Genomic DNA, 26,579 nt, shown 5'->3' on the forward strand with positions numbered 1-26,579 from the left:
TCTTAATGGAGGGAAAGGGACCTATATGTGCAAAGATGTTTGTGGCAGCCCTCTTTGTAGTGGCTAGAAACTGGAAAATAAATGGATGCCCATCAATTGGAGAATGGTTGGGTAAATTATGGTATATGAATGTTATGGAATATTATTGTTCTGTAGAAAATAACCAGCAGGATAATTTCAGAGAGGCCTTGGAGTAACCTACATGAACTGATGCTAAGTAAAATAATCAGAACCCGGAGATCCTTATACACGGCAAGAAGAAGATTATACAATGATCAATTCTGATGGATGTGGCTTTCTTCCACAATGAGATGATTCAAACCAGTTTCATTTGTTCAGTGATGAAGAGAGCCATCTACACCCAGAGAGAAGACTATGGGAACTGAATGTGGTTCACAACATATGGTGTTCTTGATGGTTTTTTGGAGGTCTTGGAGCAGCCTTTGTTTCAGCAGAGTAATAGCCAGGTATTAAAGTCCAAATTCTTTATTATCTCATTTACAACCCAGTTTCCTTGCCTGGGGCCCAGCTAGCTTTCTTGAGAGCCTTTCAGACCAGCCTTGGTCTCAGTGGGGGAAGTACAGGAGGACAGGCCCCCAGGAATCTGACCAAAGATGGAATGAATCTCTCTCCTTGGCTGCAAGAGCTTGAGCTCCCGCCTCCAGTTCTCTGTCTTCTCTGGCCCCAAAGTGAATCTGGCTCTGACCTGGCTTATATGTTCTACACTGAGTATAAACCAATCATTATATTACTAGAAAACCATTATTTCTTGTAAGATTAAATCAATCATACTGAACTTAGAGAACTAATAATCACCATGCTAAACTAGATAACTATTGTTTCATTAATTCTGCTGACAATATCTTGTAAGAATCCTTGTTTCAAAGTTCTGACCCATAACAACATAGCATTTTTACTCTTTGTTATTGCTTGCTTGGATTTTATATTGCTTTTTTTTTTTTTATTTGATTTTTCTGTGCAGCACAATAATTGTATAAATATGTATGCGTCCATTAGATTTAACATTCTACCATGTTTAACATATTTTGGACTACTTGCCATGTAGGGGAGGTCATGGGGGAAGGGAGGGAAAATTGGAACACAACTTTTTGCAAGGGCCAATGTTGAAGAATTGTCCATGCATATGATTTGAAAAATAAGAAGCTTTAATAAAAATTTTAAAAACCTCTGTAAATTGCAATGAAAATGCTAACCTGAAATACTAGGAGTACATCATCCAGGATTTCCCTGAACTACAAGGCTATTCCTTATTTTGTCCTTATATGATTTATATAAAATCAAGAATTATGTTTTCAAAGTGGATATGGTTAAAGTACATCCCTGGTTTAAAAAAAATAATAAAAAAGGAAAAAATAAGAAAGTTCTGCAAAATTGAGGTGTTTCAAATATATCATTCTTCCATTCAACAAACAAGGAAAGATACAGTTTCTTCTTTCTTCTGCAGGTCATGCTTTCACATTGTAATCATACAATGTCCACTTTCTTTTTTTGATGGTGTTCTTTCAATAAATGCTTCTTTCCTTATTGTGATAATTATGTGCATTATTTTATTGCTTCTATCTTGATTTATGCATTTTTTGATTTATGCATTTTTTCCATGTTTAGTGTCATGAAAAATCAATAGCCCTTGGTCTTAAAATTAGGCGGTATTTTAGGTGGTATTAGTGGATAGATCACTGGGTTTGAATTCAGAAGTCCTCTTAATTTATAAAATGAAAGGTTATCTTAATATATCTTTAAGTTTCCTTCTTGTTCTTAGTCTTTGAATATCACCATATGACCTTTTTAATCAGTAAAAATGGAAAATTTTTGTTAATGTGTTAAATATGAAAAGTCATTGCGAACACCAAATATTGTATGCAGTGTGCTGGGGTGAATTTCCAGGTCCTCTAATGAAAAAATTTTTAAAAAGACATAATAACTGAAGAATTCAGAAAAAACATGTGAAATGATTTAGAGGGAAATAATGAGAACCAATAGTACAACATTTATGATTAGAATAGTATAAATGAAAAGATTATTAAAAAGAAAATCCATTTGTGATTAGTTTTATTAGATTCCAAATATCAGCTAATAATACCTCCCTCCTCATGGGAAATACGTGGATAGAATATTGATTATGGAGTTAGATGTAATCAGCATCTTGGATCCTTTACTTTAATTTTCATTTTTTTTTAAAGGGAAGGATTCAGTGTGGAGAGATGTGAAGTCAAAAGGCAACAATAGCAGTTATTTAAAAAAATAAAGAAATCTGAATCAGAAAAAAAAATTGTATTCTATTTTGTTTTATTTGCTAAATATTTTCCAGTGATATTTTCTTTTTTATTATTTTTTTATTTTCAAAACATATGCATAAATAATTTTCAACATTCACTCTTGCAAAAACCTTGTCTTCCAATTTTTTTCCTCTCTTTCCCCCATCTCCTCCCCTAGACAGCAAGTAATTCAAAATGTGTTAAAACATGTGCAATTCATACACACACACACACACACACACACACACACACACACACACACACACACATATATATTTCCAGAATTATCATGCTTCACAAGAAAAATCATATCAAAAAGGGGAAAAAATGAGAAAAAACAAAATGCAAACAAACAGCAAATAGAGAGAAAATACTATGTTGTGATTCACACTTAGTCCCCACAATCCTCTCTCTGGGTGCAGATGGCTCTTTTCATGACAAAATCATTGGAACTGGACTGAATCGCTTCATTGTTAAATTCATCATCATATAATTTTGCTATTGTCTAGTACAGTGTTCTCTTGATGCTACTCACTGCACTTAGCATCAGTTCATGTAAGTCTCTCCAGGCTTCCCTGAAATCTGATCGTTTCTCTCTATTGATCATTTCTTAAGAACAATAATATACTACAACATTCATATTCCGTAACTTTTTCAGCCATTCTCCAACTGATTGGCATCCACTCAGTTTCCAGTTTCTTGCCACTATAAATAGGGCTGCTACAAACATTTTTGCACATTATGATCCCTTTGGGATCTAGTAGAGATACTGCTGGATCAAAGATTATGCATGATTATATAGTCCTTTGGACAGAGTTCCAAATTGCTCTTCAGAATAGTTGAATCACTTCACAACTCCACCAACAATGCATCAGTGTCCCAGTTTTCTCACATTCCCTCCAACATTCATCATTATCTTTTCCTATCATCTTAGCCAATCTGCATATCTTAATTTGCATATCTCTGACCAATAGTGATTTAGAGCACCTTTTCATATGAATGGAAATGGTTTCAGTTTCTTCATCTGAAAATTGTCTATTCATATCTTTGGACCATTTATTAATTAGAGAATGACTTGAATTCTTACAAATTTGATTAAATTTTTTATCTGCATGGGTTGTGTTTGTACAAAACCTTTTAAACTTAATATAATCAAAATTATCCATTTTATATTCCATAATGTATTCTAATTCTTCTTTGGCTACAAATTCCTTCCTTCTCCATAGATCTGAGAGGTAGACTATCCTTTGTTTTTCTAATTTGCTTATTATAGCCCTTTTTATGTCTAAATCTTATCTTGATATAGGGTGTTAGGTAAGGGTCTGTGCCTACTTTCTGCCATACTCAATTCCAATTTTCCTAGCAATTTTTGTCAGTGAGTTCTTATTCCAGAAGCTGGGGTCTTTGGGTTTATCAACACTAAATTATTATAATCGATGTCTATTGTGTCTTATGAATCTAACCTATTCTACTGATTGACTACTATATTTCTTAGCCACTACCAAATGGTTTTGATATCTGATGCTTTGTAATACAGTTTTAGATCTGATACAGCTAGGCCACCTTCATTTGTATCTTTAGAAAAAAAAAATTTAATAGGCACTAAAGAGCCTCTTTTATCCATTAATCCCTATCCCAAGATCATCATTGGAGGTTAATTTACTAAAAGTTCAAATCATAAAAAAAAGTATTTTAATTATTTCTCTTTCCTTTTATAATTGCATAGTTTAGTGTAGAAACTTATGAAGTTAGGGACATACTTTTTTATAATTAAAAAAATTAGTGCTTATGTGCTAAATTGTGGCTCCTTTATATTTTAATTTTTAAAATAGTTGAACTAGCATAGATCTCGTGATGTTTTTTTTTTTTTAATAACTGATGCATTGCCTAAACTTTTGGTGACAGAACTTCTAAGAAGATTTAAGAAGTGAGAAATGGATGAGATTTTCATATTTATGTAGCCATTTCCTGAATTAATGTAATGTATATTTATATTTCAAACTGTATTGCACTAGTAGTGCTTTGTAAAATGTAAACATGTTTTAATAACTTTGTGCCTTCGGGAGTTAGCATTGGGATTATTTTATTGTTAATTGAAATTGAAATTCCCCAAACTGTTGCTTTAGTTATTAGCACTGGAAAGTCTCATTTACTAGAAATGTGAGACTGTCTTTTTAATAATCAGTTTGCCTTCTCATCATTTTACTAGCTGTCATTAAAAAAAAGAACTAATTATGAATTGCTTATATTTATGACTCAGTTTTCTTTATCAATTCCAACTATTTACTTAAATATAACTGCTATATTACTTAGATGTGAATATTTTGCTATTCACTGGTAAGCATGGCTTAGGTTAAAAAAAATTATAGAAATAAAAGCAACTTATTTCTAAACACTTCCATCAATAAAAGAGAAGAACAGATTAGTTGGGCATGCAATTTAAAAAAAAATAGAAAAACACAAATTCACAACCCTCAATAAAACACCAAAATAAATATACTGGAAAATCCAAAACCAAGTTAACAAAAAAAAAAAAGCCATTGAATTTATTCTTTAAGATTTTATTTATAAATGTATTTATTAATAGAAGCATTTTATGATTCTTTAATTTAAAAAAATTATAAATTTTTTTCAAAGGTATTTTGTTTTTCCAATTTAATGCAAAGATAGGTTTCAACATTAACCTTTGCAGAATTTTGTTTTCCAGGTTTTATCCCTCCCTTCTCTCTTCCCTCTCCCCAAGACAACAAGCAATTTAATAAACATGTGCAGTTTTTCTTTTTTTTTCTTTTTTAAAAATTATCACTTTTTATTTATAAGATATATGCATGGGTAATTTTTCAGAATATTCAATTGCAAAACCTTTTGTTGCAACTTTTCCCCTCCTTCCCTGAACCCCTTCCTACAGATGGCAGGTTGACCAATATATGTTAAATATGTTAAAGTATAAGTTAAATACAACATATGTATACATGTACAAATAATTATTTTGCTGTACAAAAAGAATCAGACTTTGAAATAGTGTACAATTAGCCTGTGAAGGAAATAAAAAATGAGGTGGACAAAAATAGAGGGATTGGGAATTCTATGTAGTGGTTCATAGTCATCTCCCAGAATTCTTTCGTTGGGTGTAGCTGGTTCAGTTCATTACTGCTCTATTGGAACTGATTTGGTTCATCTCATTGTTGAAGATGGCCACGTCCATCATAATTAATCATCATATAGTATTGTTGTTGAAGTATATAATAATCTGGTCTTTTTCATTTCACTCAGTATCAGTTCATGTAAGTCTCTCCAGGCCTTTCTGAAATCATCCTGCTGGTCATTTTCTTACAGAACAATAATATTCCGTAACATTTATGTATCACAATTTATTCAGCCATTCTCCAATTGATGGGCATCCACTTAGTTTCCAGTTTCTGGCCACTACAAAGAGGGCTGCCACAAACATTCTTGCACATGCAGGTCCCTTTCCCTTCTTTATAATCTCTTTGGGATGTAAGCCCAATAGTAACACTGCTGGATCAAAGGGTACAAATGTGCAATTTTTCTAAACATATTTACATATTTGTCATGCTGTGCAAAAAAAAAAAAAAAAAGTCAGAAAAAAAGGGAAAAGACCATAAAGGGGGAAAAAAAAAAAAAAAAAAACAAGCAAAAAAAGGTGAAAATACTATGCTCTGATCCACATTCAGTCTTCATAGTTCTCTCTCTGGATGCAGATGGCCCTTTCCATCCAAATCTGTTGAAATTTCCTTGAATCACCTCATTGTTGAAAAGAGACAAGTCCATCATAATTGATCACCATATATGATCTTATTGTTACTTTGTACAATGTAGAATCCATTTTGAAAAAGAAACAAAATATCTACAACTAAGTCATTAGCTAACTTGAATTTTTTTTAAAATGAAAAAATTCTTACCATTATTAAAATGAGAAATGTCACTTCAAAACCAGAAGAAATAATATAAATGTAGGCTTGGTACCTAGAGTCCAAAAAGATAAAGAAAACTATACCAGTAGAATATTGATGCAGAAATTTTAAGTAAACTAATAGCAAAGAGACTATAGCAACACAGTGCAAAAAATGTAAATTATAACCATGCTGAATTTATATTTAGAATATAAAAATGGTGATTCAGTATTAGAAAAATGATAAACTTAATTTAGAATATTAATAGCAAGAACAAAAAAGTTCTGATTATGTCAGCAGATGAGGAAATGTTAGAAGGGATTTGAGAAAATTAAAACTAACATAAAATGGCTTAAGTTGTATATTGATTCAAGCATTCCAGAAATGGACAGCACCTTTCATCATATGTCCTATAGAATTATCTTAGAATTATTGTATTGCTGAGAATAGCTAAGTTTTTTTTAATAATAGTTCATCATAAAATATTTCTGTCACTGTGTTTTCTTGGTTCTGCTCACTTCACTCAGCCTCACTAGGCTGTCCATGTTTTTTGAATACACTCTGCTCATCATTTCTTAAAGGACAGTAATATTTATCACAATTATATACAACAGCTTGTTTGGCCATGGACATTCCCTCAAATTTCTAATTCTTTGTCACCACTAAAAGGGCTATTTTAAATACTTTTGGACTTTATTGTTCTTTTTTCCTTTTTGCTTTTGTTCTCTTTGTGATGCAGAGCTAATAGTGGGATTGTTTGGTCTAATAAAGTATGCATGGTTAAATAATGGGGGCATGACATGATCTATAATATCATCTCTTATTAAGAAATTAGAAAACATAGCAGTAAATGGATCTTTTCTTAATATGATAAGTAATATTTAAAACCAAGAGTTAGCATTAAATGAAATGTGGAAAAGCTAGAGGCATTGACTATAAAAGTAAGAATAAAACAAGAACGGTCAATATTATCTTTATTATTCAATACCATATTGGCAAAACTTGCTGAAAAAAATGACCAAGATTTTCCATTGCATCTATAGAGGGCCCTATGCAGTCATCCTGATATGTAATCTTGTCACTGGAGTCAGATGCTTCAGAGGAGAAAGTGAGGCTGGTGCCTTTGCACAATCTTTCTGCACTTAACTCTAATTCACTTGCAAGCCGTGGCATCAACCTTCCTGATATCATGGTCCTTATCAAAAACGAAGACTAACAATAGAAATGCTTGGATAGCAATAAGATAAGAAAAAAATTAAGTACAAAGAAAGAGCAAACAAAATTAATTACTATTTTGCAGATAGTGTGAGGGTTTATTTGGAGTACTTTAGAGAGTGAAGTTTTGTTTGTTTTTCAGTGAGATGTTTTGGGTTTTTTCTGTTTTCTTCTTATTTTAATTTTGTTTGATTGTTTCTTGATGTTTAATAAAGTCATTAACTTTCTCTTGCCCAATTCTATCTTGTAAAGAATTATTTTCTTCACTGAGCTTTTGTACCTTTTCCATTTGGCCAGTTTTCCTTTTGTGTATCTGTTTCCATTTGGGCAATTCTGCTTTTCAAGGCATTTTTTCTTCATTGGATTTTTGTACTTCTTTGCCAGTTAGTCTAGTCTGATTCTAAAATGTTATTTTCTTTAATATTTTTAGTTCCTCCTTTACTAAGCTGTTGACTCCCTTTTCATGATTTTCTTGCCTTTTCATGATTTTCTTGCAACATTCTTATTCTTATTTCTCTTCCCAATTTTTCTTTCACCTCTCTTGATTTTAAAAATCCTTTTTGAGCTCTTCCATGGATTCATAATTTTCTTTGAGACTCTGGATGTAGGGATTTTAACTTTGTGGCCATCTGAGTATGGTTTTGATCATCCTTGTCATCATAGTAACTTTATATAGTCAGAATTTTTTTTCTTTTTTTTTTTTTGCATATTTTTTTCAGTCTATTTATTGACTTTTAATGCTGTGATAAAGCAGAATTCTATTTCTCAAGTGGGGGGATGAAAGGGGTTGTCCCAAGCTTCATATTTTTTGTGTAGCTGCTTTCAGAAGTAATTCTGGACATATATAAGTTTTTGGCTCTTCCTATGTGGTGTGATTTAGGGAGTGGTGTTTTTGGCTTATGCTTTCTTCTGTGAAGGACCACAAGCACTCATTGCTAGTCAGAGACCCTCTCCTGCTCTCCTGCAGCCATAAGCTCTGCTATCCTAGTCCTCCTCCTCTTTCCACTGGAAATAAGAACTAGAATTGTGACCCAAATCCAACTATAGGCAGCGCAACAGCATCCTGAAAATATATAGAAAAGTTTGTTGATTATGAAGAAGTAGCACAAAGGATGTTATCAAAGAAATGGACGAATGAAAAAGAAGATGAACTGAACATATGTTAAGCTTATAGGATAACTGAGGGACAACTATTTGGTTTTCCTGTGATTGTATCAAGAGAGTGCTCCCTCATAGTGATTCTGTTACTCTCCTGTGGATAGACATAACTGTGGTTATCATCTTACAAGAATATAGAATGAACATGCATCTGTTTGTAATCTGCGTGGTTAGAAAGAATACCCACATTGAGGAAATAGTGTATCTAAATATTTTAGTAGATCTTAAGGCTTTAAAATAAAATGACTAATATTTAATTTGGAAATGAGATTTTCCTTATGTTTTTTGAAACTAATGTTTTTACTGTTAATGTTTATAAACAGCTTAATGTTTATAAAAAATTAAAAAAATAAACCTAAATGGTAAAAGATTTGAAATCAAATATTATTTTCATTAGCACATTACAGATAAAGTAACTTTTTAAGTGGAATACAATAGTGTTGTAGTTGAATAAATATTCAGGATCCCCCCATTACTGAAATCTCCCTAGGAAGTTTTTTTTTCTCTCTTTTAGTTTCCTGTAATATGAAACCTTCCCCCACTTCACCTAATCTTCTGTATCTGTTCTTACTTTGTTTAAATAGCTGAAACAGCAAGATTAGTTCTTTTCCTCTTAACATTTAATCATTCTTATTTTTGAAGTTAAATGAGTTTTCAATTATATTTTTGTTTTAATTTTTGTCTTAAATGGAAAAAATTTACATATTTTGTTGTTGTAGATTGCTGAAGCCTAATGTGAAACATATGTTCAATTCTGATACTTTCTTTTGATATAATAGTTACCTTTTAAATAATGCTAGCTAACCCTGATGAATTATGCTTTAAATTGTGTTCAATTTCCCTTAATTGGGATGATACATCTACTTGGTTTGTATTAAGTAAAAAGTACTATATATTTTTTTAAATGCAGAACAAAAAAGATAATTAACTATTGATTAGAAGAGATGTACTGATTGGATCTCCTTTTAAGATTAGCTTGTTCTCCCTTTTTCCCCTCCCCTCCACGCCACAGAACAAGACTTTAAGCCTGGTTAGTGATGTTGCATTTCTGTATAAATGTGGGGAACATTTATGGGGGCCATTTATGAGGCACACAACATTATCAACTTAGAGAACTCAAGCAATGGGAAACTGTTGTACCTAGCTTTTAACTCATCATCACCTTTCCCAGATCTGTCTTAGAAGATATTCTTTAAATTAACTATTAAACCACTTAAATGTTCATGTCCTATTGATAGCAGTTTATTAATATCATTTTGTTAATAAAAAGATACATATAAAATGTGATTATTTAGTTTCCTATTCTGAAAGCTACACATGACAACCTCTGTTATGATTTTATATCACAATAAAGTTGCCCATCTTTAAAGAATTCAGAGTGCTCCACAATAACTGCATCTTGACATATTCTTTACGGTAGAATAAGATAGGTATGATTTTCCACGTAGAAATATTTTGAAATAGGGACATTTAATGCTATAGTTTTGGATATTATTGAAGAGATAAAGAATCATAGGATTTTGAGTATCAAATCCTGATGCCATCTTCTCTCCCACCATCTGCAGATTTGATCTAAACATTATATAGTTTCCAAACCATCTTTCTGATACTGGATAAAGAGCAATTAGAACTTCATTCGGGTTTTTAGATCATTCATTAGTTATTTATGTGGAGGTATAGCCTAGTAGGACTTAACAACTGTCAGAATCGCATTATTTTTCCCCCTATGAGATGTCTAACCATGTGAAAGGTTTTTAATTTACCGGGAGTTTCTAATTCCCACGGGGAAATAAAAGAACCCGTTTGACTGATTATCTTTTACTCTCTTCATCTAGTCTTTACTTCTTTCTCACTGTCTCAGTGGATGATGTTTTCTTATGTCTTTATGGTCCATCTTTTCATACATGTTTTTGATCCTATTTATTTCTTCTTTTGAAATTATATTTCATCTTTTTCCCCCCTTTCTTTTTCCTCTTCAGTCTCTCCATTTCTATTGGCTCCTTATCTATGGTCTATACTCAGGCATGCCTTTGTACTAAAAACTCCTCAAAAGTCCTCCTCCAAATCTCTTTTTATCACTGTTGCTCACTCTTACAATCATCTCTTTAGATGATTAGCTGTATAGAACATTTATTAATCATTAAGTGTGTGTTTGGCTCTGTCTTAGCACTAGGAATCCAGAGATAAGCAAACAAGACAGTCCCTACTCTCAATGAATTTATATTCTAATGGAGGGGAAGACTAATAAAGTAGAGTTGGAAAAAGATGGGGAGGAATTTACTCACAGTTTTTTAATGTGCAGTGGAAACCTGAATCTATGATAATGTAAAGCTAACTTATAAAAGTTTAGGGTATTTTCATTTGTGGAGTTTGGATTTCTAATTGGATCTGAGAGAGAGAAATGAAATAGTCTGAGTAGCAAAGATATGTCTTGGAAATATCTGGAAATACTACTTCCATTCCTATTACTGCCAAACTTTTAATATATTGATATTCTGAGAAATTGTTCTCCCAAGGTCACCAATGGCCTCCTAACTGATGACATCCTCCATACAAATCAGTTTCTCATGACTTACTTATTCATTTTTAAAATTTACAATCTTTTTCACATAAAATAAAAATTTCACATTCTACAAAACTCTGTTTGAGCCAAACTGGACTGTTTGCTCTACCCCGAACATATTATATCTTTGCTGTTCTTGAATCTTTATTTATGATATTTCTTTACACTTGGCATTCTTCTGTAAAGCATGTTTATTCTAAAAAGTAATCATTTTTAAGGTGCTATTCAAATAGCTTACTTTTTCAAAGCTTTCTTACAAAGCCATTATTAATCATGGCCTCTTTCTCCTCTAAATAAATTCTTATGGGATTTTGTTTATAAGATTATTAATTCACTTGGATAGCTTTGTCTTAAAGTTTATTTGTTATTTATTTTATTATTGTCATTGCATTATAAGCTCCTTGAAGCACAGATCTTTGAATTATGGTGACTTTAATTATCATTAAATAGGTTTTGGCTGAATAGTTAGTATCTAAATAATTTTGTCATTTACAATGCTATTCATTTAATTTAAATTAAAATAAAAGCCCAGCTACAAAATGTTTGTTTTCCAGATATTCCATTAGTTAATATGTAGGCAGATAACTTAAAAGGATCAAGGTATCATTAAGGATAAAAACTAGTTAGAAAATGTTCGTGTGTGTGTGTGTGTGTGTGTGTGTGTGTGTGTGTGTGTGTTTTATATATATATATATATCTCCATAATGACTTTAATGTTAAGATTTATATTCAAGTGGTTAATTATTATAATTGTATTATATATAAAAAATAGCCATGTAGTTCTATTCCATCTGAAGATTTTCTTGCTATTTAGTTGTTTTCAGTTGTGTTCAACTCTTTGTGACTCTGTTTGAGATTTTCTTGGCAAAAAAACTGGAATGGTTTGCCTTTCCCTTCTCCAGCTCATTTTTACAGGAGCATAAAGGATTAAGTAACTTGGCCAGAGTCATACAACTAGTAAGTGTCTGAGGCCAAATTGAAATTCAGTCTTCTTGATCCTAGGCCCTGTGCTCTTATCCACTGCACTACCTACTTGATAGAAGATAGAGAGTTTTATTCAATTTTTTAATAGGACTTATGAAGTTGTCAACTTGGATAGTATGCTGCCGCTGACTCCACTGTCTTTTCAAGTTCATATATCTTTTACTTAAGAAAAGAAAACTATTTACAAATAATTCTAAATTTGAGGAGAAATTTATTGCATCTCATTTTTTAATATGCATTAATTATAATATTTAGGGAATTCATTGAAATAGCTTTAAATGGTAGGATTGAATCAGGAATTAAAGAGAGGAATTAGATATTTTCCATCTAAATAAAAAACAAGGTGGTCCATAATAAGATTGAAATCTTTTTGCTTAAAAAAGAAAATCTAGTTTTTGGCATTCCCATAAGTACTAATGTTTCAAATGGCACCTTGGTGTTTTGCCAATTGAATATATTAAAAATGAACTGCTTAGGGAATAGAGAGGAGTTTTATTTTGTGTCAGCCTTTCTGTGCATAGTGTGTTAATCCTATCCTTGGAAAAGCCTTGGAAGCATCATAAAAGTAATGAATATAGGAAATATGAAATGAAATAAAAAAAAGAGAGCCTGCATACTCACTTATATATATATATATGTCAGTTATATATACATGCATATGCATACATACATACATACATATAACATATGTATATATGTATATTTGGGTGTAGTTTAAAAAGTACCATTAAATTAACCTCAAAAACTGTCCATGACAACAAAATATCCATAATAATTATTTTTGTTGGCATTTGCAAAAGAAATTAACTCATCATACTGACAGAAGTCTTCTTGCTCAAGATTCTAGTCTGGTAATTAAAAAAAAAACTTTTTAATGCAATCATGGAAAAATATGTTTCTGCTTTCGGCAGTTGTCAAACAACTTTCTTTCATCGACAATCAGACACTGGGCAGCTGAATGAGGCTGTTTAGTCTAGAGTAAATACTCAAGAGTACAAGGTCACTGTAGGAAATATAATTATGCACTTTATTCCAGAGTATGTTTTTGTAGTGTGGATTTTTGGAATATTAAGTCATAATATTTATTAAAAATGCATATGAACAAATAGATTTTCAAATTTCAACTTAGAAGGTAAATTAATACTGAATAAAATAAAAGATTGGAAGACATAGGTCTTCTTAAAAATATATTACAATAACTCAAGAAACTGTTGACTTTATTAATAAATTTGTCTAGATATATTATTTCCAAATCTAAGAACTTTATTTTCAGGACACCTAACTATAAGTTTTTTTTTGTTTGTTTGTTTGTTTTTTTTTTTTTTTTTTTTTTAACATTTCCTTTCTGTTATAAATTCTTTGATCTTAAGGTAATTGTCTCATTTGGGAAACTTATATAAGACAAATAGGCTTACAGTAAATGGGGAAACAAGGAACTACTTAGTTATCTTTTAAAGCTGTTTGTGTAATATGTTTAAAATATGTTTAAAAGAATTGTACATATTTAACCTATATCACATCATTTTCTCTCTTATTGAGGAGAGAGGAAAGGGAGGGAGAGAGAAAAATTTGAAACACAAAAGTGTGAAGTCTGAGCTATCTCCCTGCCTCAGGATCAGCAAAAGTCCATGGTCTTTTGGGAGAGAAATGAAAGAGATGGACAAAACTGCCACAAGCTCACCACCAACCTCCGTTCTCCTGGTCCTGCTGTCTCTGGCTGTTCTCACATCACCCTCTAATCCCTCCTAAAATTATTTGTATAGACCAAAACATTCATGGAATACTGAGAAAGGCTATTTTTAAAACATATGCTAATAGTTATTATCTAATAGGTAATTAGCCTTAAGTGCTCAGTTGTCTGATTCAAGCACACAGTATAAGAGTTTCAGCCCTTTATGTCTCCTGCTTTCTTTTGTTTTAGAACATAGGTGGTCACGCCTTCCCTGACTTCTCAGGGAGGTGAGAACCCCAAAAAGGAGGTGATCACACCCCCATTTATCAGGAAGAGAGATGAAAAACACAAAGGGAAATGGGGAGTCAAGCCAGATATTGTTAGTGGCTGAAGGGTCTTACTAACAGGTATGCACAAACCCATCAGCATGGGAGGTATTATACAAACACATAGCAATAAAGCACAGATTATTAGTGGTGACTCTCCCCACAGCCAGTGCAGGCTCATTGTGGTATAACAAACATGAATTGTACATGCAAGTAGTGATATAACAAACAATATAAATCAACATGGTGTAAAAGATTTCCAGAAGTCCTAGAAGGAGGGTATGTAAACAACATATTTGCCTCTTTCAGCAGCCAAGAGGTAGTCCAAAACAAATCTATTGTCCAATGACCCCTGCAAGTTTTTGAAGTTCTGTAACCATCTTTTTATGTGTTGGGGAATCTAATGATTCCTGCAGATTTTGAAGTCCTGCAACAGTTTTTTCATGTCTCAGAGAATCCAATAATTCCTGAGGGTTTTCAAGTCTACAACAGTCTTATCATGGCTCAGAGAATCCAATGATTCCTGAGGGTTTTGAAGTCCAACAATTTTTGATGTCCATGATTAAATCATCATAAATGCCATGCTCTTTCGGTGGCGAGCAGTTTGCGACAGAACCACCCGATGATCCTTTGGTCTTCTCCTTTGTTTAAAGGGTATGTTCCATCTCTCTGATGGACAAGGCAAATATGGCTCATTGGTACCTATATGATTCCTTCTCCATCTGTAGAGATACAAGCAAAGCTTCTCCCCCAAATAGTTAAGCTATCTGGTCCCTTCCATTCACTATTTTCTGGGTCTCTCCACATCACCTGGTGATTATCTAAAGATAGTGTAGCTGCTCCCACTGGATACTGTCCTTCCGGTGGGTTATAAAATGTGTCTGCTGGAGCTGGTGCATCTTTGTCAAAAATCAACAAGTTAATAGTATAAAGAGCTAAATTTAGAAGTTCTCTAGGGTTACCTGTGCCTCCCCCTTTCTTTTGTTTTTGGAGGAGCATCTTAATGTCTCTGTTTCTCCTCTCTACTATTGCCTGTCCTTGAGGATTAAAGGGTATGCCAGTGGTGTGTGAAATCTTATACTGTGCACAAAAGTGTGCAAAATGTTTAGAAGTATATGCAGGTCCATTATCTGTTTTTATTGCTTGTGGCACACCCATAATTGCAACTGCTTGTATAAGGAATTCAGTGACCATGTGGGCTGTCTCTTTTGTTACTGGGTTGCAAAAGTGAATCCTGAAAAGGTGTCTACCACAACATGGATAAAAGATAGACGCTCAAAAGATTTATAATGGATTACATCCATTTGCCAAATTTCATTGGGTCTCAAACAAGGATAGTTCTTCCCTGGAGGGAGTGTAGGAGCGTGCAAAGGAAGGCAAATGTACAGGCTTTTACTATGCTCCTAGCTTCCTCTCTTGTTATTCCAAATTGTAAATGTAAAGCTCAAGCAGCATGATGATATTTAGAATAAGATTCTTGGGTTTCTTGAAATAAAGGAGTATTGGCCAACATGGTTAGAAGGTTATCTGCCTTTGAATTACCATCAAAAATAAGACCTGGAAGTCCACTATGAGAATGGACGTGCAAGATATAAATCTAACCTGGATGCTTTTGCACTTTCTCTTGAAGTTCCTTAAAGAGCTGATATATATTGGAAGCTACAAATTTTATATGGGCTGTGGCAGTTCTTTTTACCACATCTACTGAATGGGCCGAATCAGATATTATATTTATGTCTCCTGGATAATAAGTAAGAGCTAGAATGATTACATACAATTAATTCTGCTGAGTGGACTGAAAAGGAGTTCTGACTACTCTCTTTATAGTTAAGTAATGAGAGTATACAGCGCAAATATTATGTTTGGATGCATCTGTAAAGATAGTCATTTAAGAAGAACTTTAGAAATCTTTTTTTTTTTTTTTTTTTCAAAAATCCATCGCCAATTACATAATTATGTAATAGTGTGGTTATCTTTAATGGAGACCCATGTGTAAAATTTGGAGCCATGGCTAATAAAATTTGCCACTCTGGGATGGTTTCACAGCATACATTAATTTGTGCATTAGTATAAAAGATGTATATCTTGTCAGGTCTTATCCCCGATAATTATACTACTCTCTTAATGGCCTTTAATAAAATTATAGCCACAAGAACTGGGTAAGGAGTAAGGCTTTGTTCTGGTTGTGCTGGGAGGTTCACCCACTCTATCACACTGTCTCCTTGATGAAGGACTGCTGTGGATGCCTCTTGTGTAGCAAAAACTGATATTTCCAAGGGTTTTTGAATGACTCTTTCAACCACATTGGATAAAGCCAATTCAACTTCTCTCAAAGCCTCTTGAGCTTCTTTTGTAAACTGGCGTGGTGAGTTTAAAGCACTGTCTCCCCTTAAAAATGTCATATAATGATTGCAATTGATAGGTAGTCAAGCCTAAAACTGGATGCATCCATTGGATATCTCCTATCAATTTCTGAAAGTCATTTAAGGTGTTTATCTTCTCTGTTCTTAAGGAAAGTTTTTGTACTGTAAGCACCTTAGGGTATATTTCATATCCTAAATATTGAAAAGGAGCATGTCTTTGAATTTTTTCTGTAGTTATATACAATTTGTATTTCCTTAGTTTCTTTTAAGAACTTTTGTAGACATGCTTCTAACATTTGTTCCTCAGGTGCACATCCAATATATCATTCATGTAATGTAGTAACATTACTTTTGGAAATGCTTTTCTTACTGGAGTAAGAGCAGCAACAACATACATTTGGCACATAGTAGGACTGTTTTTCATTCCCTGTGGCAAAATATCTTTTATAAGGCTCAGCTAAGTTAACACTGGGCAATCTTTTCATATACGCCTTATCTAGAAAGATAGAATAGAAACAATTCTTAATGTCTATAACCCAAAGAGGCTATTCTCTAGATAGTTGCATAGGAGATGGAAGTTCAGGCTGAAGAGTTCCATAGTTTCTGTCCATTTACCTTTCTTAAATCAGTCAACAGCCTCCATTTTCCAGATTTCTTTCTTACAACAAATACAGGGAAATTCCAAGGACTTACAGAAGATTGTAAGTATCCTTGGTAACTTGATTGTACTATATCTAATAAGGCCTGAATTTTATCACTAGCTAAGGGCCCTGTTCTATCCACACTGGTGTATCAGTTTTCCATTAGATAGGAACAGGCGAAAGTGTTGGCAGGCCTTCAACAGCAGCCCTGCCTGAAAAACGGAAGTACTCATTTGTAATCCTAATTGTTATAATATGTCTCTTCCCCATACATTGATGGGGATTTTTTTCAACTATAAAAGGAGTAAAAAAAACTCCTTTTTCACCTTCAAATATACATCTCAAAGGGGTAGCACTAAGATCCTCCTACGCCAGATATGTAGGTGTCTGCCTTGATCTTTGGCCAATGACTGGGCCAGTTGGGCCCTCTAATGACTGTGTGATCTGCACCTGTGTCTACCAATCCTTCTAATGATATGCCACTTATATAGATAGTGAGCATAGATTGGTCAGCTGTCACAGCTGTTGTCCAGTATATTCCTGGGTTTTGTTGCTTGGAGTCAGAATCTGGGCGACTATCACCAGATTGCTTATTAGAAGTCTGTATCAGTAAACCTGATGCTACTACTTCTCCTGGGTGATAAGTCACGCCTTGTCTACCTCTATTAATGACTGGGATATTATCTACACATTCCCCAAAATACGTTTGAAAATTAAAAAGAAAAAAAAAGTCTCAAAGCCAAGAAGGCCTGGGTTCAATTTTACCTCTGCCAAATATTGGCTCTTTGACCTTTGTCAGTGTAACTACTTAGTATTTTAGGCAACTCTCTTCAACTATAAGTTGTAGAGGAGGTGCCAGCCTGCATTGGTGGTGAGGGTGGAGGTGGGATGTGTGTGGTTTCCTTATGTAGTAGTAGTTCTTTTTGTTGGTGAAATAAACAGGTCAGATTCCTGGTTTGTAGATAACAGCTCTTGTCTATTTTGGATACATTAAGTTATAGTGTTATATTTCTTTTTTAGAGGGAGATCATAGTTTTATTGGAAAGTACACTAACTCTGGAGTCAAAGGACCAGGTTTAAATTCCAGGTCTGATGTTTTTTACATATGTAATCATGAACAAGTCATTTAACTTCACTATACCTCAGTTTCCTTATGTATAAAATGAATCTTTAACAAGATGATTTCCAAGGTCTCTTCCTGCTTTTGGTCTTTGATCTTTTCATCTACCCTAGAAAAAATAACATTGACAAATTAATAGCGGGGATCACTTTATTGCTGCAGTTAGGCTTATGACCCATCAGTCTACTGAAATAGTTCTAAGTTACTCATGATCTTTATGTTACCAAATCTAATACATTTTCTCCATTCTCATCTTGTCTGACTTCTTTATAGTATTTGGCACCATTGACTTTTCTGGATTCTTTCTTGATTTTTGTAACTTTGCTCTCCTTTGGTTTACCTCCTATATGACTTCTTTTTTTCTCAGTCTCTTTTGCTGTATTCTTCATCTATGACACATCTAGTAACCATTGGTGTCGCCAAGATTTTCTTTTAGGCTCCTCTATTTTCTGGACTGTCTAACATAGTGATCTAATCAGCTTCAGCAGTTTTAGTATCTTTATCCAAATGATTCTCAGACTGATTTATCTAATCCTCAACTTCTTTTGAATTCACTGTCAACAACTGCCTATTGAACATTATGAATTTGAATTCCCATAAGCACCCCAAGCATGTAGCACATTTAAAACAAAAAACATTAACTTCTCCCTGCTGCCCCATTCACCACTCTTTTGAACTTTTTACTGTTGAGGAAACACCATCATCCTTTTGGACACCTAGATAAGCAACCGCTGTGTGGTGTCATTCTTGATTTTTCTCTTTGTGTAACTCCTTTTATTTACACATTAGTCAATTCCTGTACTTTATTTCTTGACTGTTGCTTCTGTAGGTCTTCTGTACACTTACATAGTCACTACCTAATTTAGTCGCTTATCCCTTCTCATTTGAACTATTGCATTGAACTTACTGTTTTACTTCTCACTTCAATTCAACTTCCATCCAACTTCCCATCATGCTTATTTTCTTAAAGACATAGATATTATCCTTTACTCGTTACATTTCATTGACTCCCTTTTAGATCTAGGATAAAATAGAAAGTCTTCTGGATGGCATTTTAAATGACTTTTAAAAAAACTATACAGAATATAAAATTGTGTCTTTATCCAGACCATGTGAAAATATGTGAAAATGACACTAAAGAGAGAAAATTAGCTAGCAGGAATTGTGTTATCATCTATCTTTTGGCATTTTAATGATTTAGTAAAATTAAATGAAAAATATTTTGTTATTGCTTTGAATTATATTAGTAATAGATCTGACTCACTTAAAGAATAATTATACTTAGTGAGAACAATTTTTATATTTTTGGTTATGTATTATTCAATTTTTTAAAAACACATAATTTGTTACATGGATATATAAGATGATTCATTGATTACAGTTTTTATGAACTGGACAACTATTTCTCTGATTTCTTCATTTTCATGATTTGAACTATCTCTCACAGCTTAGAATTTAGAATTTTCTGCATTGGGTCATGGTCTAAAAGATTTTCATCATTTTTAAGAGCTCAGTCCTAAGTAAAGGGAAGTTCTGTTCTTTAGGCATATGTTAACTGTGTTTCATTCTATAAATTACAGGCAAAAACAATTATAATAATCAGAAGATTGAGCTGTTAAGAAATTATTAGACATATGTAGCCTGATGACTCTTAAGTTCTTAAAATGAAAAACATGTCGGTTACTGTTTTAAAAACATTTAATAATTTAGGGTTATGTTTTGTGATAACAAATCATGTCTGTTTTCTTTAACTAGTATATAACTCATGCTTTTAATACTCAGATTATGCCATTATGAATTTTTTTGCAGCTACACAAAAACATAAGGAGAAGGAAAGCTTATAATATTTTTTTCCATATGAGTTACTGGAGCATTTCCCCTTCTTCCTTGAACATGGAAAAAAAGAACTATGATAAATTAAGCCCTCAGAAAGGATCTATCAAAAGTTCTTTTTTTTTTTTTTTCATTATTATGATTATAACCCAACAAAAAGCATTAGAACAAATTGACATCTGTATATTATTTTTTTTCCCTTCTCAGTTGTTAATGTTTGATTGTACATATTAGCATCTATCAAGATTGCTTGCTTTTTAAAATTTAAAAATTTTGACTCCCTTTCTCAGAAGACTTCCCCACCTAGCTCTTTGCATAACTGGCTTATTATATACTACTTGATATTTCATTCCCTTATTTCCACTAATTCTGTTTTCTCAGTGTATTTACTAAATAAAATGAAGATCCGAGACCAGGCCAAGTAACTTCATAAAGATTATCTAGCAGTAAAAACAAACAAACAAAAAAAACCATATTAATCAAGCCATGCTTCAAATAACTCTGACTTGAACGTAATCTCTCTTATGTTTTTGGCTTCTTTTACATAACTAGTTTTAAATGTAAAAACATAAATTCTAAAGAGTAGGAGTGGAAAAGGGGGGAATGGTTTTCATTTGCCACAATTTCCTGTGAGACATAGTTCTAAACAAGGCCCATATTTACACAAGACAATATAGTTTTACATAGACTGAAGTATACAGCACATTTAAAACATTTTTTATACAGCCATGGGTATCTAATACTTTGGCAATAAATTTGTTTAATAATGCTAGGTGAAGTTTAAACAATTTTTGAGCAGTTTTACAGTAGAAACACCAGTTAAATCAACTCTCTCACAGTAATAAATGTCAGAAAAAAATTAATTATTCTTATTGCCACTGCAAAATCAATTGCAAACTGACTTTTGCATTACTAAATTTTAAACCCCACACTTCTGTAACTTGTCAGAAGCAGGTTTTGGTTAATAGATATTTTCAGTGATGTAATGGGAACTTTTGGCAGTGAGTCAAACTATAATGGACTGTGATTAATGTTTTAATAAGCACTTTTCTATTGCTATGATGCAGGGGTGAATTGGTTTCCTGCTCAGATTGATAGAACAGCAGGTGTGTGTATGCAGTAAGTAATTTTTAAAAATTGAATTTTTTGTATAACATTAAGGTTTTTGAACTCAAACTTGGGATACGCAATTAGACATTCAGTATTACATTATGTATGGTGTGTACTTGTCAGAGAAACATAAATATTGGTTTGGAAAAAACCTGAATTTTCAAAAATTCTACCATCTTTTATGTATATATATGTACACACACACACACACACACACAATGCATTTGTGTGTAAGAGAGAGACAAATAGGAGAGAGGAAGGAAGGAAAAAGGAAAAAGAGAACCAGTTTCAAAATGAGGAAAACCTGGGTTCAGATTTAAAACATACTAGTTTTGTGAACCCCTGGCAGAGCTCCTAATCTCACAGTACTCTTGGCTACTTTGCAGGCTTTCTTGGAGTTCTATTGGGAACTTCCTCTTCCAGTGAAAATATAAGTCTATACCAGACACACACACACACACACACACACACACACACACACACACTCCCTGAGCTCTTAAGTTCTTTGGACTTTTAGTATCAGGATAGAAGGAAGAAAGCTTCTGGAAAGAAGCTAATAGGAGAGGAGCCAGCAGTCTCCATTATGTTCCATTCTCAGCTTGCTATACTACAGTCTTCAGTGAATTTCCTTGCAGGTGAGAACTATATATCTCTCTCTCCCTCTTCCTGTCCCTCTCCCTTTCCCTTTTTTTTCTCCCTCTCCTTCTCCCTTCTTCTTTTCCTCCTTCTCTCTTTCCTGCTCTCCCTCTCTCTTCCTCCCCCCTCCTCTCTATTGCCATAAAGATAAATTATGAACTTTTTCTCATGTGTGTATTAAAAGATAGTCAGCAACCTTCCCCACTTTTGAGACTTGGTGCTCTATTATTTCAAAACAACATCTCTTAGAAACCTTTAACACAGCCTCTCCTATCTAGAATTGAAGAAAACTTTAAGATTAATGCAATCGTGATTATCTAAGAATTCTTTGCTAAAAATACTACCCCCCCAGTCAATAGTAGTTGTTTAAAATTCAATTACAAAATATAAAGATATTTATAGCAGTTTTGAAGTCCATGTACATGATGAAAATTTACAGTTGCACAAATGAGCAGCATTTAGTATTAAAGTATTTATAACCCTAGGATTATCTTTTTTTTTTTAATGGAAGCAAAATCTTATATATTTATTTCTGTAGCTAGAAGATTTAAATGTTTAGACTATTTCTTCTAGGCTCTTTTCTCTCTCTAGGAGAGAAAGTCTTCTAGGAGAGAAGTTTTTAAACATTTTATGTTGTCATGGATCCCTATGTCAGTTTGGTGAAGCCTGTGGACCACCCAAAATATAGTATGATGCCTACATTCATAATTGAAGAAAATGCTAAAATTTCTTAGAAATTAGGAGATGATTCAGTTTTTTGTCATATTCAGGTTCCTTAAAATTTCAGGATTCTGTGGATCCTACATCAAGAACTTCTCTTCTAAAGTATTTTCATCAGTTCCCATAGGTTAGTTATCTCTGTAAAGATGACTCTCAGATCTTCATATTAAACACCATTGGATTCATAATCCAAATTTTGTATCACCAACATATATTGAACATTTTTAATTATCTGTTTTACAAATATTTCATACTCAGTATGCCAAAAGAGAATCCTTTCCTTTTTTAAAAATAATTTATTAATTTCATAATTACAATTTTTTTGACAGTACATATGCATGGGTAATGTTTTTTACAACATTATCCCTTGTATTCACTTTTCCAAATTTTCCCCTCCTCCCTCGACTCCCTCTCCTAGATGACAGGCAATCCCATATATATTAAATGTGTTACAGTATATCCTAGATACAATATATGTGTGTAAAACCAAATTTCTTGTTGCACGGTAAGAATTAGATTCCGAAGGTATAAGTAACTTGGGTAGAAAGACAATAGTGCAAACAGTTTACACTCATTTCCCAGTGTTCCTTCTCTGGATGTAGCTGATTCTGTCCATCACTGATCAACTGGAACTGAATTAGATCTTCTTTACATTGAAAATATCTACTTCAATCAGAATATATCCTCATACAGTAACATTGTTGCCATGTATAATGAACTCCTGGTTCTGCTCATTTCACTCAGCATCAGTTCATGTAAGTCTCTGCAAGCCTCCCTGTATTCCTCCTGCTGGTCATTTCTTACAGAGCAATAATATTCCATAACATTCATATACCATAATTTACCCAACCATTCTCCAATTGATAGGCATCCATTCATTTTCCACTACAAAAAGAGCTACCACAAACATTTTGGCACATACAGGTCCCTTTCCCTTCTTTAGTATTAAAAAGAATCATTTCCCCTAAAGATATACTTTCCTCCAACTTTCTTATTTTTGTGGCACCATATTTCCAATCACATAGGTTTGTAACTTTTCCTTAACTCCTCATTCTACCTTACCATGTATCATTCATATGCCAAGTCTTGTCAATTTTTACTTCTGCAACATAATTTACATAAAATCCCTTCTTTTCACTTGCATAACCAATGCTCATTTCAGGCCCTCTCTTCTTGCAATAATCTCCTGATTGGTTCTTTTCTAATCCATTTTATACAGAGATTCAACAGTAACATCACTAGAGTATAAATCTTACTGTGTCATTCTATTGCACACTTCATGTGCCTCACATTTGCTTTTAGGAGAACTTATAAACTCTTGATTATGATATTTGAAGCCTTTTACAATATGAATCCATTGTATCTTTTCAGTCAGACAGTAAACCCTTATTAAGAACCTACTATGTGCCAAACTCTGTTTGCTAAGTCCTTTTCAGGATTATTATACTCTTGTAATTGTAATTACAGTATTACACTATCTATTATTTCTATTCATATTGGCTCACTTGATGTTATTTGCACATAGCATTTCATCTCTTACTTCATTTTCTCACAGTTGTTTCCAACCTCTTCAGTTCCCTAATGCTTTTCAAATTTCAATTCATGTCACCTCCTATGCAGTATCTTTTCTGATAATCCTTACTTATATCCTTTCAAAATTACTTTGTAGTTACTTAAGTGTTTGTGTATTGTTTCCTACAATAGAATGAAAGCTCTCTGAAAGCAGAGAGCTTCTCTTTTTTTAATCTTATTTTTATCTTAAACATAAAGATAAAAAAATTGCTTAAGAAATATTTGTTGTTAATTGAATTAAGTTAAATTATTATTCATTAACTTTGAATAAAATAATTCTTATGGATGTATGTATATACATGTATTATTTTTTGATAAATGTTTTAAGCAGAACATAAATCCACAAACCAAAAACAAAGTTTATTCCTTGAAAACCATTAATCAGAATATAGAGATGTGATATTTACAGACCACTCATTTACTATATATTCTTATAATTAATTTTTGATTAAAAGAACCAAAATAACTGTGCTTTAACTTTACAAGTCATATGCCAGAAGTTATTACAAATTAAAATTTGTCTTCTTTTACATAGTTGTAGCCACTATGTTCTCTTGTCTCTTGTTTATGCATTATTACATTTGGCTTCTCACATTTTTCCAAGTTTTTTTTTTTTAATTTTTGTTGTTCCTTAAAGCAAAATATTATTCCATTACTATAATACTCCAAAATTAATCAATTAAGCACAGGGCTTACAGTTTTTGATATTATAATTCATGCACTTTTAAATATTTTTGTATTGGTCTCTGCCTGCTAATAAACTTACTAGGTATCAAAACAGTTATGAAGTGAAAAGATAAGAATGATTTTATATTTTTTTTCTTTTACTCCTTATTGCTTTTAAAAATTACACTACTTAGCTTTGGACTTCTTTTCCTATAGCCCTCTACAACATTGTATTTTTTTTTTTTTTTGTCTTTTATTATATTCGGCAGTTTGATGGGAATGAGGCAATATCTGAGCATTACTGCAAGTTGCAGTTTTTTCCTAATCAATCAATAATCATTTATTAGCACCTACTATGTGAAACACTGGGAATGCAAAGAAAGGTAAAAAACAATCCTTGTTCTTCAGGAGTTCACAGTAAAATGGAAGAGACAATATGCAAACAATTCTGTACAAACTGTCTTTCTATCTGTGTATATGTGTGTATTTGTGTATATTTTATGTATCTATTGAAATAATAAAGAAAAGAAAGGCACTAGAATAAGAGAAATCTGAAAGGACTTCATGTAGAAAGTAGAATTTTAGCTGGGACTTGAAAGAAGCCAGAATAACTCCAAAGAGATTAGAAGAGAGAGCATTGTAGAAATGAGTGGCAGTTAAAGAAAATGCCTCGAGTCAGGAGACTCAAGTTAATATTTGGTTAACTCAGTAAGCATGCTTATTTCTGTTCTGCTTTGGAATTACTTAGTCCTTCGGGTTTGGTTCTCTTGGGTGTGAAACTTGTTTTTTGCTCCCTCTTCAAAATATTTTATTCTGTCATTGGTGAATTGGCAACACTGAAGCCAGCAGTCTTACCTCTGACTAGTTCTTTGATTTTGCCATTCTTTACTGTTATTTTTTGAGAAACAGCAAGGAGACCAGTATCACTGAGTCACAAAATATGGGAGTTGGGAAGACACAAGGTATAACAAGACTGGAAAATTAGGTAGTCATAGTTTATGAAAGATTTAGAATACCAAACACAGAATTTTATATTTGATCATGGAGGGAATTGGGGGAAGGGATTAAGGAAGAAAAATAACATGATCAGACCTATAGTTTTAAGAAGACTACTTTAATAGCTGAGTTGACTGGTGTGGGAAGAAAATTGTGGCAGATACACGTACAAACAGGCTTTTGAAAACATCTAAGCATGAGTTGATAAGAGGTGGCAGTATCAAAAAGAGAAAGTGGGGCATATTTGAGAGGTAGTACTAAGGTAAAATTAATAAGCAAATTAGATATGGTGGGTGAGATATGAGAAAATGAATCCAGGATGTCATCTAGTTTGAGAATCTGAGGAACAGGGAAGATAGTAGTAAATTTGACAGCAATATATATATATATATATATATATATATATATATATATATTTTTTTTTGTTGTTGTTGGAAAAAGATAATGAATTCAGTTTTTGATATGTTGAACTTAAGATGTTTACAGCCTATCTGTTTTGAGATGCCTATTAAATAGTCTGTTGGAGATGTTAGAAAGTTTGGGGCTGAATAAGTAGACTTTTAAGAATCATTAGTACAGAAATCCCAGTGAATAGTAGAGGAAAAAGAGAAGAGTACCCAAGACAGAGCACTGTAGGATACTCACAGGTAGCTGAGATTGAGAAAGAGAAGAACCATCAAGAGAAAGTAGTGACATGAAAACCTGGAGAAATGAGACTATCATGAAAAGAGATGGTGAGCAACAATGTCAGAGACTGAAGGGATGACAATGAAGAGTAGGATTGAGAAAAGGCAATTTGGCTTTAACAGTTAAG

General features: G+C 32.8%; 1 protein-coding gene across 2 annotated transcripts in view; it reads left to right on the forward strand.

The window, feature by feature from the left end:
- Positions 1-26,579, forward strand: part of MNAT1 (MNAT1 component of CDK activating kinase) — a 246,654-nt gene that overhangs the window by 181,971 nt on the left and 38,104 nt on the right. Inside the window, exon 8 of one of the 2 annotated variants that reach the window (XM_074290302.1) lies at positions 340-483. The exons of the other annotated variant lie outside the window; for it this stretch is intronic. Coding sequence (XP_074146403.1) covers positions 340-415 — 76 coding nt within the window. The 3' untranslated portion in view covers positions 416-483. Of the gene's footprint in view, positions 1-339; positions 484-26,579 lie in introns of those variants that run through there. 2 annotated transcript variants of the gene reach the window in all.

This window comes from Sminthopsis crassicaudata, chromosome 2 (assembly GCF_048593235.1).
Source record: "Sminthopsis crassicaudata isolate SCR6 chromosome 2, ASM4859323v1, whole genome shotgun sequence".
In the NCBI taxonomy this organism is placed as follows: Eukaryota; Metazoa; Chordata; class Mammalia; order Dasyuromorphia; family Dasyuridae; genus Sminthopsis; species Sminthopsis crassicaudata.